The 19,489-nt window shown below is 42.4% G+C and overlaps 1 protein-coding gene across 1 annotated transcript in view; it reads left to right on the forward strand.

Annotated features, from left to right (window-relative positions):
* Positions 1-1,307: 1,307 nt before the first annotated feature.
* CMTR1 (cap methyltransferase 1) overlaps positions 1,308-19,489 on the forward strand; it is a 23,550-nt gene continuing 5,368 nt past the window's right edge. Inside the window, exons 1-19 of the mRNA XM_009707004.1 lie at positions 1,308-1,437; positions 3,302-3,444; positions 5,829-5,987; positions 6,973-7,065; positions 7,797-7,868; positions 8,514-8,608; positions 8,713-8,785; positions 8,994-9,192; positions 11,651-11,769; positions 12,030-12,126; positions 13,372-13,504; positions 14,061-14,240; positions 14,652-14,708; positions 15,678-15,735; positions 16,370-16,438; positions 16,613-16,744; positions 17,249-17,371; positions 18,078-18,169; positions 18,801-18,869. Coding sequence (XP_009705306.1) covers positions 1,308-1,437; positions 3,302-3,444; positions 5,829-5,987; positions 6,973-7,065; positions 7,797-7,868; positions 8,514-8,608; positions 8,713-8,785; positions 8,994-9,192; positions 11,651-11,769; positions 12,030-12,126; positions 13,372-13,504; positions 14,061-14,240; positions 14,652-14,708; positions 15,678-15,735; positions 16,370-16,438; positions 16,613-16,744; positions 17,249-17,371; positions 18,078-18,169; positions 18,801-18,869 — 2,093 coding nt within the window. The remainder of the gene's footprint in view (positions 1,438-3,301; positions 3,445-5,828; positions 5,988-6,972; positions 7,066-7,796; positions 7,869-8,513; positions 8,609-8,712; positions 8,786-8,993; positions 9,193-11,650; positions 11,770-12,029; positions 12,127-13,371; positions 13,505-14,060; positions 14,241-14,651; positions 14,709-15,677; positions 15,736-16,369; positions 16,439-16,612; positions 16,745-17,248; positions 17,372-18,077; positions 18,170-18,800; positions 18,870-19,489) is intronic.

Genomic DNA, 19,489 nt, shown 5'->3' on the forward strand with positions numbered 1-19,489 from the left:
GCGGCGGCGGGGCCGTCGGAGGGGTTGTGCGCCGAAGGGGCTTTCCCTCACAGGAGCCCCTCTCCTGAGGGACGGGATGGCGCTGAACTTGCAGCTGATTTTGCCTAGTTTGAAATCTAGCAGGAAAACATGTGCTAAGGGACCCTTAGGAGGGTCAGAATATCTCAGAAGAAACAGAAAATTGCTCACGGTTTGTTAGAGATGAGCAAGCAAGGGAAAAAAACCCAAACCCTAAATTGACACAAGAGCAGATAAATATCAGTTGGCTGTAAATGAACTTCTGGTGAAAGGGAAAAGATTTGTTAGCCATAGGGCAGGGAAGTTATGGGATGATTTTGCAGTCAGAGTTGTGGGGATGAATAAGGGAATTGGTCTTAAGCTGCCCTGTCTATGTTTGTGGAAATAAGTTTGATAACAGAGGATTCAAATCGGTGAGCTGGGGCATCTTTTCTAGCCTGCGTTCCTATGCAGAATAATAAACACCAGCAGGTTTTTATTGCTTTTTATCAATAGCTGGGAGGTTTAGCTAGTGCTCTTAAGCATCTGTGCCTTTGAATTTCCCCCTGCTTTCCTGTTCCTTGGCTCTTGTCCTTTGCAGACCTTCCCAGCTAGCTTCTATTAACTTCATTTTAGGTGTTAGTCCTTTCTCTGGGTTTATGCAAAGTTTATCAGTCGCATCCAGAAGCTTGATACCTTGCTAGTGATTCCTGGTAAAAAACACAAACGCCCCTCAACTTGAGCACACATGCTTAATAAAGTTCTGCTGTAGAAGTCATGTAGAAGCTCTTTTATTACTTAACATTTGCAGAAGTGAGGTCAGAGGTGTTCTGAGTCTCTTATGAGAAATTGATTCCACTGTGCATGCTTTCCATTAGACTGATCTTATTTCTTCTTTTTGTTTTTTTTTTGTTTTTTTTTTATATGGTTGGATAAAATGAGTCTTTGATTCAGCAGTAGTAACCAACTGTCATGTATTTAAGTTTTCGAAGTGTTGACATCTGGGTTGTCTTTGTCTACTAGCATTTAGTGGTAAGTAGGTTGTAGAAATGATTTGAAATTGAAGTCATTGGTAATAGGGAAGATTTTGCATGGATTTTGTGTTTGTTTAGTTAGACTAGCTATTAAAAAAGGAAAGTTCAAAAGAAACCGATACTTTTACCTAAAGCAAACTTAAATTGAGAAGCATGTTACTGAACAGTCCATAAAATGATCTGTGCTGCCATGGTGCTGCGCCTTACCCTTCAGCATGCAGGAGAAAGTTAATTTACTTGATGTTTACCAAGTGTGATCATCTGCTTTCAGCAAAAATGAAGAGAAGGACAGAACCTGAATTTAGCAGCCCTCAAAAGAAGCAGAAGAAGAGGATAGAAGACTTGGGATTAACTCTCAGTTCTACTTCAGATGATGAAACTCAATTTAGCAATCATACTACTCAAGGTAAGGTTGGAGATAAGGTATATGCTGCTGTGGGGAATCTAAATAATAACTAGGAATTGAACCCACATTTCCTAAATCCTAATTAATAGCCTGAACTTCAAGGGCATGATCTCTCTTTAGCAGAAAAACTACATTATTTCTATTTACAACCTTGGATTGGTGTGAATTTTTTAATTCTTAAATTAAAAAGAAAATTTAATTCTTAAATTAAAAAATTAAAATACTGTGTAAATGGTTTGGTCTGGGAATTGTATGAATTCAGACATAGAAAACAGAACTTGAGGTAGGTGACAAGTGCATGGTCCAAAGCAGTAAAGATTCTTGTAGTTTATGAGCAGCATTAGTCTTTTCAGTCTCTGGAGTTATTTCTGTTTTGGAAACTTTAAGTAGTGAGGAGTTGTGGGTATTGTGCTGTAAAGAAACATCATAATCCCTCATTGTTTAAAAAATAATAAAAAAAAAATCAGTAATCTTATCACATTTTTGCAGATGAGAAAAACTGAGATGAATACAAAGGGCGGGTTGATTGGGACTCCTACATTGTAGCACCATCTCTTTTGCTGGCTCAGTGTGATTTTTGTGGGGAGGGGGGGAGTTGTGAGAGCTCACAAGTGTTTGGTTTCAGAAGGAAAAACGGTTTCAGAGTTAACTAAATTAATTGCCTACTTTTTCTCAAGTCAGAGTGTGCTTTCTCACCTGGAGCTTAGGGTACACCAAAGATGAGGCGAGCGCCCTATACAATTAGTACTGCTGTTGTGGAGCACTTTCAGCTCTCCCAGGATGGTACTTCAGGTTGCCTCATGGTCATGCCTGCTACTTCTGAGTCTTGGGATTTCCTGTGGTCATAAGTGTTAGTGAGAAGGGGCCTGAACATGGAAAGAAGCCTTCATCTTGTGAAAATGGAAGGGGATGTGTGTGGAAGATGAGTGGGTCAGTTTGGGAGTAGTTGTAGTGACAGGATATGGTGTGTGTACCTGTCTGGTGGGGCTGGAGGTGAGTGAGGAGGTTAGAGGTGCAGGATGTGGGACCTGGTGTACAGAATGCTGTGTGCGCTCAGGGCTGAGCTAAAAAATTCAAACCAATACTTTTAAAATTTTTTCCCCCTTTTGATTATTGAGTTCATATATGGGTGTAAATAAACTGAGTCTTAATGTTTGGTATTTTTAAACTAGATTGGCATCTTCTGATGTTATCTTTCAGTAAACTCTAGAGGTGAAAAACTGTCTCATTTGCTGTAGGGAACTTGTGGATCCTCACTACTGAGGTGGGTAGTGGAGTCAAAGTGAAGCTTAACGGGCACTAAGGGATGCAACTCTCTTGTCTTTCTGTGGTGTTGGCCATTTGGTAGATGCCTGTGTGCTCCATGTGGATTTTTGGTTGTTAGGGATGTGTTTACACCTGTAGTTAGGTAGGAAACTGAGGAAAATCCAGTATGTTTTGTCAAGGTGTCAGTAATTGTCAATGTTCTCAGGAGAGAATCTCTGTGGACTTTCTCAGCTCCTCAGCATCATTGCAAAGGTCAGGCACACCCCAGTGTACTATCGTGGTTGTGCTGTGGCCTGCTCTGCTGCTGTAATGGGGTTTGCCCGGCCCGTTGGGGGGCCTGGAATCCATTAGCCCATAGAGGTTGTGTGTGTCCCTGAAACAAAGGGGCAGATAACCAGGGATTGGTTCCACGGGGTATTTTATATTACACCTGTGTGCTTCCCGTAGCACATTTGAGATACTGCAGCGTCCTCTCTATGTGTATGTTAAGAGGATTTGATGAATCACACTGTATAGTTCTTAATGTGATTACTGAGATGCCTTTTTTCCATTTTCTTTTTATTTTTATACTCTTTTCACTTTTCTTTTTTGTTTTCAGAATCTTCCAGTAGCAGCAGTGGGTCTGACAGTGAGAGCGATGAAAAAAGACCAGTCTTCAGCAATGAGTTCAAACAAGACTCTCTTGTGGAGGGTACTTCATCTCGATACTCGATGTATAACAGTGTCTCCCAGAAGCTCATGGTACGTCAAAATAATTTTGGACCAAACTATTAAGACCTGATGAGAACAAAGTGAAAAGACCAATCTGTTTTAAGAGATTTTGATTTTGATTCTGTTTCTGATCCTTCTTGTAGCGGGATTCTTGGCTTCTTTGAGCCAGCTATCGAGCAACTGGGGGAGGCTGAGAGAGCTTGGTTGAAGGGAATCTGTTAAAAAATTGATTCATGTTCAAGACCTAGGAGCAGAGAGGTGCATGTGAAGGGAAGGATCTCTGGGTCTGGCAGCTTGCTGAGCTTGGAAAAAAGAGTCCTACTGTGTGTTATTTTGCAATGCTTGAGTTAACAAATGTGTTGTAAGAAAGGCCTTAACAAATTGTTAAAATGTGATTGGCATTAATTTGTTTGATATTGGAGGCTGTCTGGCATACCCTTGTAGAATTATTACCTTAATGATTAAGGTGTTTCTTTTTCTTTCACTCTGTTTTATGTAGGGCTGGAAATTCCTTGGGAAGGCAGGGAGTTGTAAACGATAGCAACTGTGACAACAAAACTTTGAAGGTGATCGCCAGCCCCTTGATTGCACAGTGTTAGTGTGGGGAAGAAAGTACTTTTAGGAAGTTCTAAGAAAATGGTTGACTGTCTTGTGGTAGTCCCAAATTTGGCAACTTGTTCCTGAGTTTAAAGGCAATAGTAGACTGTAGAGAAGAGGAGTCTCTTTCACTGCATGCTGTTACACTGATTTCCTGATGCAAACTTCATCACTGTGGTATCGCGAGTATCTCGTAATCCTGAAAGAATTTCCATTCTTGATAACAGAAACAAAAATATTATTTCCAGGGGCAGCAGAGAAGATGAGATGTATAGCTGTGTATTACTTGAAATGTGACAGGAAGTTCGGGACTCAGTGGGGTACAGAATTTGGGTCTCCTTGTATTCTATGCTGGTCCTGTACTTGCAGGAACAGGGGTCAGCAATCTTTCCATGGTGGTAGGCCAGCTTGTACCTGCATTTACCAAGTTAGAAGTTCAGTCTTTTTGCTAGAAGCTGGGAAGTAGTAGCTGCTACTAGGAGTGGGAACAGGGAAATAGTATCTCTCAAGGAGGTGGAGCGCTGCTGACCAGCAGGATCATACCTTTACATGAAAAAAGAACTTTCTAGCTGCATTCAGACTCAATGGGATCCAGAGGCTGAGAGTTGCTGATTGTGCCTCTCTCTAGATAAATTCTGTTGCTGATCATTCAGAATCTGTCCTCCTGCATTTTTGGCACTGGGCTGCAGTTTGCTGATTATAGCACAAGACTGGCTTTCACTTGGAGAGTTCTCTTCTGAGCCGGTTAGGATGTGTGCTTTCAATTGCCACAGTACAGGAGCTTTTACTACTGAATTCGGAGGGCTTTTGTTTGTAAGACCTCATAAATTTGAATATAAAGGTTCATGTGATATCAAGTCTGGTTGAATGATTTGGTAGCATTAGGTAAGTAAAAGGAAAATGGTCCTTGATTACTAGATGTTCAAAATTCTGTCCTCAGAAAACCGGTGTATAACAGGCTCGGTGGCTGTCACATTTGATGTACGTATTTGAAGGTCTGATTCAGAGCCAGGTAGCAAAGGCTATGGGAGAGCAACCATGTACCTTTGTATAAAACCTGTCAGAAGTTCTTGTGTTGTTTCTCATACGGATTGGTAATAAACAATGTTTTCGTTCCTTCTCATAGGAAGGTGTATATGGATAACATTCATTCAAAGTGAAACTTCATCCTTAAGTCTTTTATTTACTTATTGTCTTGTAGATGCATACTGGAGGGAGTGAAATTGACTGCGTTCATGCTTGTTGTTGTTGTTGTCTTGTTGCTAAAATTTATGAAGAGAAAGGCCTGAAAAACTAGCAGTTAATGAAGGCATTTCTTTTAACCTAAGAGATGGGAGTGTGTTTCAGGAGCAGTGCGTCTTGCATTCCTCCTCTGAGTTTTAGGTGAAGTTTTAACTGATGCTTGAAATGCATGAGAGTGCATATTCACAAGAAGGAATATCATCACAACATGGATTTTTTCCTACACCAGCATCTTTTGTTTTATGAACCTTCCATGCTTACCGAACACTGATGAATGGCTCCAGGCTCCTCACTGCTTCTCCTTCTGAGCAGGCTGTTCCCACATTACTGAACCTTTTGTAATTTGCTATTGTCTCAAACATCATTGTTCAGATCTTGGTTTTTTTGTGTCCTGCCTCAGTGAAGTGAACTCACTATTAAGTCCTGAAAGCCACAACTGAGATTAAAAAAATGCTAAATGCCTTTAGGTCACTTCAGGGTGAAGTGTCATTTTTCCCTGCTACTCTTTGACTCCAGTAGTAGTACACAAACTCAAGTCCACTTGCCTCAGTGTGCTCCCTTTGCTTTCTTTGTAGGCCAAGATGGGCTTCCGGGAAGGAGAAGGTCTGGGAAAATATGGCCAAGGCAGGAAGGATATTGTTGAGGCCTCAAGTCAGAAGGGAAGGAGAGGCTTTGGGCTGACCCTCAAAGGATTTGATGGGGAGCTCAATATTGATTGGCAGGATGAGCCAGAGGTAAGTACTTCCTGTTTTCAGTCCCTTTTCTGTTACTGTTTTCAGGATTTGCTCTCTGGGAGTGATGTTTAGTGTTGTGTGATACAACTGGCCACCATTAAGCGGCTCTGCTGGGTAGACCCAGGCCTGATTTTGTCCCAGAACAGCATGGCAAAACTTGTTTTCTGTCACATGTGTTAATATTCTGGCACAAAATTGGTTTCGGATGGATTGTTGCTGTAGGATTTGTTTCTGAGATTGCAGTAGTGAATGTGATTGAAAATTGTTACCAAACTCTTTTTGGTTTACCATTTTGTATATAATTTTTCTTGCCTGTATAGGTGATTTTTTTTTTTTTAAATCTTTTCTGGGTGTGTTTAGTAGTCCCAAATAAAATTCTCCGATGTTGTATTCCTGTGTCTTGTCAAGCTCTTCAACAGGGAAGAACATTGGGAAATAGAAATCATAGAATCATAGAATGGTTTGGTTGGAAGGGACCTTAAAGCCCATCTAGTTCCAACCCCCCTGCCATGGGCAGGGACACCTCCCACCAGACCAGGTTACTCAAAGCCCCATCCAGCCTGGCCTTGAACACTTCCAGGGATGGGGCACCACAGCTTCTCTGGGCAACCTATTCCAGAGCCTTTTAGAAACAACTGGGAGAAAGAATATGTAAAGCACCATCAGGAAGTGTGGGTTTTTGGCAACTGTCTCTTTTGTCGCTAAAATGTACCTTGAGAGTACTAGGCTTTTGCTTTCTCTTGATCATCAGAATCTAATGACAGAAAACTGGTGTGAGGTTTTGTGTTTTGTTTTTTTTTTTCAATTTTGAATCAAAACAAATAAGACATGTTTTAGACTAGGAGACAAAAATTCTATGATTGACCCTAAAGTCACGGCATAACCCCTTATCCTAGAACTTGGAGGCAAACTTTTGGGGAGCAATTAGTTGTTACATATTGCTAGCAAAAATGTCTTTGGCTCTTCCCATGTCTTGTGCTTGCAGCCCAGTGCCTACGAGGAGGTGGACTGGTGCCTCGAGTGTACCACAGAAATCCCTGATGCCCAGGAGCTGAAGGAGTGGATGACTGTGGGGAAGGTAATTTTTTAGATCTCGGTACTTACCAGCCTAAGACGACGCAGGACTACTCAGCCTGAAACAATTGCCTTGTCAAAGAGTTGTAGAATAACCTAGGCTGGAGGGAACCTTTGGAGATTGGTAGTGCAGCTTCCTGCTTAAAGCAGGTCCAAGTAGATCAGGTTGTTCAAGGCCTCGTTTGGTTGAGTTTGAGTATCTCCAAGGATGGAAATTTCACAACCTGTTCAGGCATCTGTTTCAGTATTTGATAACCCAGTTGGCAAAAGAAAATTTCTATATGGCTAATTGGCTTTTTATGTGTTCCGGCTTGTGTCCATTTTTTCTTGTCCTATCACTATCCATCTCTGCGTCTGAATCAGTCTTCTCTATTTCCTACCATTAGATACTTGTAGACAGAAATAGGATCTCCCTTTCTGCATTCTGAACAAACTGTTCTCTCAGTCTCTCCTCATACACCTAGTGTTTCTGCACCTTTGTCATCTTGGTGGCCCTTTTGCTGGGCTTGCTGCAGTATGTCTGTCTGGTGGTGGGGAGTGCTAAACTGGATGCAGTATTCCACATGTGGTCTCCAGATGCCTAACAGAGGAGAACAATTCCTCAGCCTGCTGACTAGGCTTTTGCTAATACGGTTTAGTATGTGGTTGGCCGCCTTCCTCCATTACTGGTGCATGTCGCATTCTGAAATTATTGATACTGTTTCCTAATTGTTAATACATGTTCTCCTGTTCTAGAGGAAGATGGTGATTGAAGATGAAACAGAGTTCTGTAGTGAAGAACTTTTACGTAATGTCCTGCAGTGCAAGGTGAGTCCCCTTCTTTACAGAGGAACTGAAGTTTTGGGGAAGCAAGTGAAATAAATAATTGAGGAGGACCGAGTATTTTACTTAGGTGATTGGCAAGAACTCAACGTCCTCTTTTACCTCCGTGCCACTGGTATGACCTAGCATCCTGGTTGTTACTGGCTGTTCAGCAACCTATTTTGCACCTCAGCCTTTAAAGAGATGTATGAAAACAGTTTCCCTTAGTCCAGCTGAAAGGCTGAAGACTTGAAGAAGCTAAGGAAATTAGCTCCCTTTCTTTTCTTCTGTGTTCCATCTTCCCTCATGGATTTTATCATGCCCTTCTAAATTGTGGTAGAGTGTGAGTGTGTGTATACATGAGAGAAATATCTTGGGCTGGGACTGCTTTTGAGGTGGCTAACCGCATTATCAGGCTCTGGAGCTATCAGTACAGAATTTTCAGTGTCACTAAATTTGCTTAAGAACTGGGGTGGCTTAGAAGAAGATGAATATCATTATGTGATGGAAAAGCATTCTATATTGGTGAACCAAACCTTGCATGGAGTTTGCTGTCTAAGGAGAGAGAAGTATGAGGATAGGAAATACTCATGCCTACCTGTCCCTCAAGCCTGTGCCAGGGCCAGCTGAATTTTGTTTCCATTTGTGCAGAGTGTATTTGATGAGCTGGATGGAGAAGAAATGCGTCGAGCCCGAACAAGGTCTAACCCCTATGAGATGATCCGTGGGGTTTTCTTCCTGAACAGGTTTGCAGAACTTCTGGTGGTATAGCCTCTTTCCCATTTATGTCCACTTTCAGCCTTGGGAGCCAAGGTTGAAACTTAATAGGTCTCTATTTATGTGTTCACAGGGCTGCAATGAAGATGGCAAACATGGACCATGTCTTTGACTACATGTTTACAAACCCTAAGGACTTCCATGGGGTGAGGGCCTCTGTCTAACTTTCAAAGAGCAGTTCTTTCTCAGAGAATGGAGAAGGTGGGGAGAAAGGAGAATCCTTAGGATACTAGCTGGGAAAACAGGTGCTTGAAAGAGACTTCTCTGACCAAGTAGTACAGTTTATGGTGTATCTGGTTTGACTGATGGGAGCTGTTACTGGGTCAGTAGAATTTCCTCAGTTTCCTTTTGCAGAGACCTTTGATAAAGGAGCGAGATGCAGAGCTGCTCTACTTTGCCGATGTGTGTGCTGGTCCTGGAGGCTTCTCTGAGTACGTTTTGTGGAGGCGGAAGTGGCATGCGAAAGGATTTGGCATGACCTTGAAAGGACCAAATGATTTTAAACTAGAGGACTTCTATTCAGCTTCCAGTGAGCTCTTTGAACCTTATTATGGTATGTAGTACATGCGTGAGTGTTACCTGATGTTTTTGCTTATGCTGCAGCCTCTGTATCAGGAGTGGGGTTGGTATCCATACCAGCATGGGGATCTAAGAGAAGGCTGTTTGTAGGGAGCCATTTTGCAAGGTAGATGGGGGCTGTCATCTAAGAAAGGGGTTGAGATTGGTGAGCTTGCATATCAAGTCACATTTCTGCACTTATTTCCAGTCTGCCCTGGGAATGTGTATCCCATTGTAGCAGTTGCTTATCTGAAAATTGTAGAGTGCTTTAACATTGCTTGACAATATTTTTCCCACTTCACGGATGTCAGCCTGAAACACAGTGAGTGAGATGACTTATCATAGAATGGTTTGGATTGGAAGAGACCTTGAAGATCACCTAGTTCCAACCCCCCTGCCATGGGCAGGGACACCTTCCACTAGACCAGGTTGCTCAAAGCCTCATCCAGCCTGGCCTTGAACACTTCCAGGGATGGGGCATCCACAGCTTCTCTGGGCAACCTATTCAGTGCCTCACCACCCTCACCGTGAAGAATTTAATCCTAATATCTGATCTAAGTCTACCTTCTTTTAGTTTAAGGCCATTTCCTCTTGTCCTGTCACTACAAGCCCTTGTAAAAAAGTCCCTCCCCAGCTTTCTTGTAGGCCCCTTTAGTTACTAGAAGGCTGCTCTGAGGTGTCCGCGGAGCCTTCTCTTCTTTAGGTGGAAAAACCTCAGTGCTCTCAGCCTGTACTCATAGGGAGGTGCTCCAGCCTCCTGACTTGCCCAAAGATCTGTTATAGCAGAGCTGGAGATAGAAACCTTACTTGCCTGACTGGCAGTGTGCTTCTATATCAGACCTCCCTAGCTCTGCTTTGATAATTGACTGTGGGCTCTTAGTAAAGATAAATAAAACAGATTTGGGCTAGAGGCTGTATCTGAATCACTGTAACTAAATGAACTTAATCCAAAGAGATTTAACATGTTTTAGCTTTGGGACAGACTAAGCAGGACAATTGCTGTATCTCACCTCGTGGACGGTAACTTGTTAAGCTTGCTGATATGTTTGAGTCCTCTATCTGCATAGCCTCTAGGAATAGAAAGGGAAATACAAGGATTACTGGTATTCTTGCTTCATATTTCAAACTGTATAAAGGAAATCTGAGTGTGACTGTTGTAGAGAAGAGGGTTTGCTTTTCCATTGTTACGGTGTTTTTTTTTTTTCCCCCCCTTTCACCGCTCTGGCTCTGTTGACTGCTGCTTTTGACACCCAACCATGAACTCTTAGAGAATTGTTAGCACTTCAGAATTAGATCTGTTAAAGCAAAGGTTCATGGCAAGGGCAGCAAGGCAGATAAACACATTGTTCCAACGGTTGCAGCATTTGGATCTTCATAACTCACTACAAACTGGTGTTCTTATGGAGAGAAGGAGATACCTAGAGAAATTAATAGCCCAATGACTTTGATGCATTTTCTTGGTTCCTTTCTGTCTGTTACACTATAAAGTCTAGTGAGATGTGTACAAACTCTCTTCCAGTGATGGGAAGGAAGTAAACTGCTGTGATATTTGTGTTGTGAAGAATGGTAACAAATTTTAGTGTCACTGCACTTACTGACAGGATGATTGATGAGGAATTTGGTTATCAAAGCACTATCATGCATCCTGATCTCTGCTGCTTTCTAGTCCTCCAGTTCAGTTAATAGAAGCTGTAGTTGCAAAAGATTTATAGGGACTAATACCAAATAGAATTTCAGGCTTCTTCAAAGTCAGAATTGGTGAGCTCTAGAATACACCTTAGATTAGCTTTCTAAAACACCAAGCTGGAGGACAATATACCTCTCTCTAAAAAGAGCTATATGGGAAAACTGTACAAACATTCATACACAAGCCCTATTAAAAAATCCCTTCACAAATTTGTTCACAGGGTTGTTTTGCGTTGTTTTGTTTAAATTCCAGATTACATTGTGTTTGAAAATAGAGTGTTGTGTTTCTTTGGAATGATTTGAATTCTTAGTAGAAGGTTGCCAATGCACAATATAAATAATTTTGCCTTCTCTGGAAAAACATGTTAGTAACAGGTAAGCTGTGCCGTGAGATTGAACCTTACATTTTTAGTAGGTTCAGCTATGTGTCATTCCTACTTGGATGAGAATGTTATGTTGTCACGTAGTCGGTTCTCATCTCGGGGGAGGGCAATGAATGATTTGTCTTTTGCTGAGGCTAATGTACAACTTATCACTTGAGCATGGTTATTATATGGCTTTGTTTAGCCCTGACCACACAGTCTGAATAATTTTCCTAAATTAACAAGCATCTTCGGTGGTGAACAAGGGAATGTGTTAATGCTTATTCGCAAGGTCTGTGTAATTTCTGACTCAATGTTGATTGAATACAATAAATCACCTGCGCATACTGATCTTTTATGTGTACTTGCAAACATGTTAGTAATTGTCTCCTCTTTTCCCCTTAGGAGAGGGAGGGATTGATGGAGATGGAGACATCACTCGCCCAGAGAACATTACTGCTTTCCGGAATTTTGTTTTGGACAATACTGATCACAAGGGAGTGCATTTCTTAATGGCTGATGGGGTTAGTCCATTTCTTTTTCCTCCTGCATTAGTGACCAAACCTGATACTTCAGTCTGCATGTAGTAGGATATTTGACATGTGTCCGTAGTTACACTTCACTGTACTGAAGTTCTTCAAGGGTTGCCACTAAAATTCCTGGTGGCAGTGGTTTTTATCTTAAAGAAACAGAAAATGTTATGATCCCATGATTTAGCTATACAGAATCCTTTGCTTGACCAATGATTTGCAGAGGTACTAATCATATGCTGTGTGCTTTGCAGGGTTTCTCAGTGGAGGGTCAGGAGAATCTGCAAGAAATCCTAAGCAAACAGCTCATGCTTTGCCAGTTCCTTACAGCACTGTCCATTGTCCGGACAGGTATGTTTTATCCATTAATCTTCTTCATCCTTCTCTTAAGGTGTGGGTGGCATTGTGGAAGGATGCTGTACCATTTTTATTAATATGCCATGAAATCTACTCTTCACTGAGGCTAAGTTGCACAGAATTGAGTGTGTACGCATACATCCTGAGATGGTTGTCACAAAGCTAAGAGAACCGGGGCAGAAAAATAAGATTATTTATGTCTATTTTGCTTTTAATTAAAAGCATGTGGTAAAATGCATTAGTATAGAGCTCTTACAATGTGTTATGTTATGTAGCTGTCTTGGGCTAAGGTCACTAGTGTGGTAACTGGACGGTATATCTGTGTTTTATGGCACTAGCTGGACCAACTGCTTCCTTGAATATTCTAGCAGGCTGGTTGGAACAGAGAGTGGTGTTTATCCAGTTCATCCTTCCCTCTAACTTGTGGCTTTTCTCCTGTAAATCTGCCATCCCTTGATCAGAACAAGGTGATGTCTCACATTGTCTTAACTGTACGTCATGGTTGCCAAATGATGGACATTACAGCTCTATCTGGTTTTGATGGCTCCTCTGTTCTGCTGAGTTTAGTTAGCATTTGGCACTGATGCAGAAGATAAAAACCGCTCATTATGTTATCATTTATCTTGTGCCCTATGTTTAGAAGTACCTGAGGCAATGATCTACTTAGCAGTAGTCTCAAATATGTTATGGTAAAAGGAACAACCTTCTTTAAGTCTTTTCTGTCTGGGTGGATAATAGCTCTGTAAGACTGACTGCTTTTTGCTTGGGGAAATTGAGAATCTTGTTTGAAGGCAAAGGACAACATAGACTCTCTTCTTTCTACATGACGAGTTACTCTGTTCAGGGAACATCTGTTAGTTTTCAAGTCCAGCCTGAGGTTTCTTGTTGCACATATCAGAGCTCCTCTTCAGCTGAGGCTTTTTCATAGTATGCTGCCATGCCATAGGGCACAGTTTGGGCCTGGAAGGGGAGGTTAAGAGCTGGATAGAAGGTTTGCTTGTGAGACGGCATGTATACTGATTTGATCCTGGTCATGGAAATGTTTTTTTCTTTGCTGCAGAGATATGGGGAAGATGGTTCATGGAGCCCCATTGGCCCACGTCACATGTTTTAGATGCTGTTTAATTGTACAAAAACATTCTTACCAGTTTTGCAAAAGAGAAAGTATTGAGGTGCCTGGTATCTCTTTGTTTCCTGATAATATGCTGGTATCAGTGTGCTTTCTCTCTCTTTTTCCAGGAGGACATTTTGTCTGCAAAACCTTTGACCTGTTTACTCCGTTCAGTGTGGGACTTGTTTATCTGCTGTATTGCTGCTTTGAGCGAGTGTGCATCTTTAAACCTGTGACAAGCCGTCCTGCTAACTCGGAGAGGTGAGATTCTTGAGCATGAGGGACTGCTAAAGAAACCCTGTCCTCTAAATACAGTGATAGATGGGTTTGGGTAAGTCTAGTGGAAGCTCTGTGACCTGCCTCAATTGGCAACTGTCTTGGAGGAGGAAGCATTTTAGATGCTTAGCAAATTATGATGTTTGACAAGGCAGAGAAGATATTTGCCAAATTACCCTTCTGGGGAGAAAGCAGTGGAACTGAATACGTAACAGATTCTATTTTGCATGAAACAACTACAGTTGCAATGAAGCTAGAGCGTATTATGTGTGTTATCGTTGTACCTGTCAAGTTCAGCAGAATTGATTTATTACTTGAGGGGGATCTGTGGTGTTTTTCGATAGGGTTGAGTTTCCCAGTCTTTCCAGAGCGTAGAAAATGTATAATGACTTTTTGATAGGTGAGATTGCACCTTCCTAGGGATACCCAGGAGGAAAGAATTCCTGGGATTTGGGAAACTGTCCTGATAATGGGACTGTGGCAGGGAAGTTGGCTGTGTGGAAGAACTGAACCTACGTGATCTCCCTGCCTTTCTTTGCAGGTATGTGATATGCAAAGGATTAAAGCTGGGAATTGATGACGTGCGGGACTATCTCTTCACGGTGAACATCAGACTCAACCAGCTGCGCAACTCTGATCTGGATGTGAATCTTGTTGTCCCATTGAATGTGATCAAAGGCGACCAGGATTTCTATGATTACATTGTCCAGTCCAATGAAAAGTGAGTGCTCATGGGCAATGAGGGCTGCTGGCTGTAGGCAGGTTAACCAACATGGCTTTCAGTTGTAGCTTCTTGCACTCATAGAGCTTCTTGCTGATGCTGCTACAGTGCTCTGCTTTTGCTCCTTGAGAGGCTTAGCAGAGCAGAGGGACCCTGTGCAGAGAGAAATGCTGTATACTGTTAATAACTGTTTGGCCTCTGAGTACTGTGTAGGAAAGAAAGGAGGCTACTGCTTAGTTCTTTCCAATGGTCTTCCTGTCACTCTGAATCATGTTGGCAGTGATCTGTCACTACTCTGAGGATCAGACTGGCTTCCTCCTGTTGTCCTAGCACTCTTCCTTGTTTTGAACAGTAGAACAATCTTGGTGATGATTAACTTGCTCCCTGACTGAAACTTGTCCTCTCTTTCAGCCACTGCAAAGTTCAGATAAAGGCACTAGCCAAAATTCGTGCCTTTGTTCAAGACACGTGAGTATATTCCTCTGGCTTTTGGTGAGGACTGAATGAACCTACTGTAAATTGCCCTTCTTCAGTGTGCTCTTGATTTGAGCTGGTACTTGGCTTGGCATTTGGAGCCAGGGAAGTGATGAGTGCTTTTAGGTAGCTCAGTTTGTGTCTCTGCCTGAGTTATTTGCAGAAAAGTGTGGGTGGCTGGAGAAGTCCTGAAAGTTGATAGTCTGTTGTCACCCTTATTGAGAAGGCCTCCATGCATTGCATGATTTCCGATTACCATAAGTGGGCCTGCATCTTAGGAGGAATGTAAGCAGAAGTGTAACTCCCAGCTGGTATGTTCAATTCTACAGCAACCATCTAAGCTGGGTGTGGTTCATAGCCTTTCATTTTCCAGGGGCAATTCAAAGCATCTGAGTTAAATACCTAGAATTAACTAAAGCTCATGACATGAATTTCTTGCATAAAACTAAAGCCATTGCAATGTGTAGCTGTTTCCCTGGCATGACTTTTCTGTTCAGGTGTCATTCAGAGATAATATGTAGTAGAAAGTTGAGTGAGTCTGGTAGCCAGGAATTATCTAAGAGTTAATCCTAACATTGACACTGTTTTTTGTGTGGCCTTCAGTAGATCTTCGCTGCTATTTGTAAATAGGGCTATGTACCCAGCTCTTGGAGATTAGCATAAGTTCATACTAATACGTAACTTCTTGAAAATACCGATGCCCGGTGGTACTTTCATGGGATGGAGTGGTGGCTGCTCATCAGTAGTGCAGACCATGAAACAAAACTAGACACGGGGACTGGAGATGGCTGGAGGGTGCTGAGGGAAGGCATCATCCTCTTTTGTGTAACCTGTTGAAGAGCAGTGCATGTTTGTCATTCCCAAGCCAGACACTGAAAGATGCAAGTTTTATAGGGCTGGGATATGTAATGCTGCAAGAGCAAGAAGGTTTCACCATCTTAACAGTCTGCCATCTTTCTCTAGGACGCTGATTGAGCCACGGCAGGCTGAAATCCGAAAGGAGTGTCTCCAGCTATGGGGGGTAAGTAAGGTGCCAAGCAGGGAGGTTGTGAAGGTGTCCTTGCTGTGGAGAAACAAGAATGGAGCTGCAGTACAGATAGGACTTTCTAGCCAGAGGTTTAATATGTTGTCTTGCGGGAAGGTCAGAGACCATTTCAAGCTGTTTATGTAAGCAGACGGGATGTTTCTGATTCATTATGTGTATGGCTTAACTGAGCAGGCTTCTTTGCTGCAGTTAAGAATATTTCATCGTACATGAAGTGAACTCAGCACCTAGTTCTGAAGCAGCAGAGCTCTCCAAAAGGTCTTGTTTTATGAGTATGCAGTTTCTCTTTCCTGAGCTTCCTTAGCCAGTTTCACAGGCTAATTGTGTGTCTTCAATGAAACAGTATTTTGTTGCAACATGCATGAAATCAAAGATTTAGCCTGAAACTTTGTGAAGTTGCCTGTTGTTTCCTGTGAGATGTGGTCTGCCTGCATTAAATTTGCAAAACACGTGAGATTATTTGTTTGCTGGATGACCTCTGCAGCAACTGAAATCCCAAGAGCAGGAGTTTCAGGATGCAGGATGTTCTGTAATGTATTAAAACCAGAAGGGTTCCTATGAATGTGCCACAGAATAACACTTATTATAAATCATTTGGATTTGTTTTCAGATTCCTGATCAGGCTCGTGTTGCTCCTTCATCTTCAGATCCCAAGTCCAAGTTCTTTGAGCTGATCCAGGTGAGACCTTACCCAGAAGCTTGTTCTGAGTCCTTTCATACAAACAGAACTTTTCCCCATAGGAATTAAGAGATGAAGAAGCTAGTCCTGGATTATTGCTTCATGTAGAAGTTGCGTTTACCTACCTGTTGATGTATTGTGTCTAATTTGCCTTTTCCATACTTTGCTCTTTAGGGCACGGACATTGATACCTTCAGTTACAAACCCACTCCTCTGAATGCCAGTACACTGGAGAAGATTCGCCAAGTGTTAGATTACCGGTGTATGGTGTCTGGAAGCGAGCAGAAGTTCCTCTTGGGGCTAGGCGTAAGTGCTGAGAACAGTCCGGGCGTTTTGCTGGTTCATTTCAATGCTACTTTCCTGCGTTGCAGTTTCATCCCATCCTTTCCTGCCTTCAAAGGCCAGAAAGGATCCTCAGCAGCAGTCCCTGAGACTTCTAGTTATTTTATGTTTCTTTCTCATGACTTCACTGCTTTTCACACTAATTAACCCTGCTTTTGTAATCACAGCCTACACAGAGACCTGTACTCTTGCTAGTGTCTCTAACTGTCTTCACTGTCCTTTTAAAGGTGTTCTATTTGTGGTTCTTTGTGCGGGTATGAAAAGCCACTGGCAGATTAGAATCTGTGGTTTTGTTCCTTTGCTGTAGAGATTATGGTTTTTCCTTAAAACTTCTGACAAAGAAACTGCCTGTGACAGCTTAGGACAAAAAGATTCTCTGAGGGCTGCTCTACAGTTAGTCAGAGGTCTCTCCTCCACCCCTGCCCTCATGAAGCTTTGGCTGAATCTGACTCTGCCTTCTACACACAGAAATCGCAGATCTATACCTGGGACGGTCGCCAGTCAGATCGCTGGACAAAGCTGGATTTGAAAACTGAGCTGCCACGAGATACCCTTCTCTCTGTGGAGATTGTTCATGAGCTGAAAGGAGAGGTAGGAGGCTATTCTCTCCTTTACCAAGTGGCTGCAAATACAATGAGCAGTTTCACCTATTCTCTGTAAGATACTGCAAAATAAATGTTCCATCTGTGCCAGGTGCAAGGTTTTTTGTATATGATCTTTAGAGAAACTATTTTGGATTAAGTTCCGTCTTTAAGTCCAGTTCTAGAGATACGAGCTTTTAATGTTATTTTGAAAACGCTTTGGACCTGACAAGCTGCTGTTGTCCTACGTGCAGCAGCAGATGACATTGCCAATGTGACTTAATGTGTTCTGTGGCTCTTTATGTACAAAACTGCTCAGTAGTGATTGCAGGCCTTGAGGAAAAGATTCTCATGGTATATTCACAGTGTAAGGTATTGCTGCCTCGGAGTTTGCCTGTCCTCTGGCATCTCAGATGAGGATGCTGTAGTGCACTGGGCTTTGTGCTGTGGTACCTGATAAGGCACAGAGACCTGCTGATGGCAGCTGTGGTCCTGCCCTTACTCCCTTCTGTGAGACAGAACTATGTAGTTGAGATACACCAGTTCTTGGAGGATGGCATGTCACTATACAATGGGCAGCAGGGAATTTGTCTCCTTCTAGCATCTGGAAAGGTACTTTCTTACTAGAAGAAAATGATGTCCTGTCAAGAGATGGGCTATAAATCAAAGCTGAAATAGCAACACTGAGTAGTAAGTCTCTGTATTGCCCTCCCTAGGGGAAAGCCCAGCGAAAAATCAGTGCCATCCACATCCTTGATGTCTTGGTGCTGAATGGCAATGATGTTCGAAAGCAGCATTTCAACCAGAGGTACGTAAGATTTTGAGGAGCTTCTTTCTTGTACATGAGTATGAGTCAGTGGGAAACAGCGTTCACACTAAAACCAGAATGCTGAGCCCAGGGCGACAAGTGCATTCAACTGAAACACTGCTATAAAGATGAACTGTGAATGAACTGGCTCTCAACTGAAGCGCGTATAGCCTTTTCCAACTGTATTTTCTCTTTGTATGAGGGCAGGTCTAGCCTTTCTTAGTTTGGGGTGAGCCAAGCACAGTCTGGGTAAACTGAGCATTCTGGGAATATGAATGAGCATAGCTGATAACTGGCTGAGGGAAAAGGAACGAGCTCCTCTGTTTCCTTCCTCAGAGACATGATGTCTCTACTAGTCCTGCTTTCCTGCTCATACATCAATGTGTTCAGCAGCACGTGGGTTTGTAGAGGAAGCTGTGGAGACAGACGTTCCTAATGGATAGTAGCCAGTATCACTGGGCACTGAACTGGGAGAGCAGGGTGAAAAAAGTCTTGCTTGGTACTCATTTGGCTAGCAGTGGAAGCAGTCTGCATGTACTGAAGTGTCTAAACAGTTACTCTGCTGAAACTGCTACCTACCTGCTGTGCCAATGATCTTGCTAAATTGCTGGATTCTCCTGTTTTCATTCAGGATTCAACTGGCAGAGAAGTTCGTCAAAGCTGTTTCTAAACCTAGCCGGCCAGATATGAACCCCATCCGGTGAGTGACAACTCCTTCCCTCACTGTGGCGTGCTTTGGTTTTAGTGCATTGGAGGATGAAGATAGGGAGCTGAAAGAAAGTTAAATTTCAAGCTGAAATTCATAGTTCTGTTATGTTCAATGGAAAGAGGCTAAATATCTAAGATAAAGTTTGATAGTGTAGAAGTTGTGTCCTCCTTTCACATATCAGACATTCATGTTTTCATCATAGGTGGATTGGCTGGTGCTGATCTCAAATATGTGCCTTAGTAGGTCTAGTGCCCCGTTAGCTTAATCATCACAAAGACTTCTGTGTCCTTGTCTGCCCTGAAGGGTCAGCAGTGGTACAGAGATACTGACTGTTAGTAGATAAATGAAGTGCTGACCAGCATTTACAATCTCCAAATGGTTAGTCTGAGGAGAAGGCTTTAGTTAGAATCCCAAGAAAGTTCCTGACAAAGCACTTCAGCTTTGCTTGCCTCTTGGTGTTCCATTTCATTAATTCTGCTATGATGGAGCATAAGAGAATCATTGTGCTGGGTATCAGATAGGTATTGTGGACAAACCGGCTTCTGTTTCAGAAGCTAGAAGTGCTGTGATATTGTGAGAGAAGCTGGAGGAAGGGAAAGAGGGTGTTATCC

The sequence above is a fragment of the Cariama cristata genome, unplaced genomic scaffold, assembly GCF_000690535.1.
Source record: "Cariama cristata isolate BGI_N322 unplaced genomic scaffold, ASM69053v1 scaffold9719, whole genome shotgun sequence".
Lineage (NCBI taxonomy): Eukaryota > Metazoa > Chordata > Aves > Cariamiformes > Cariamidae > Cariama > Cariama cristata.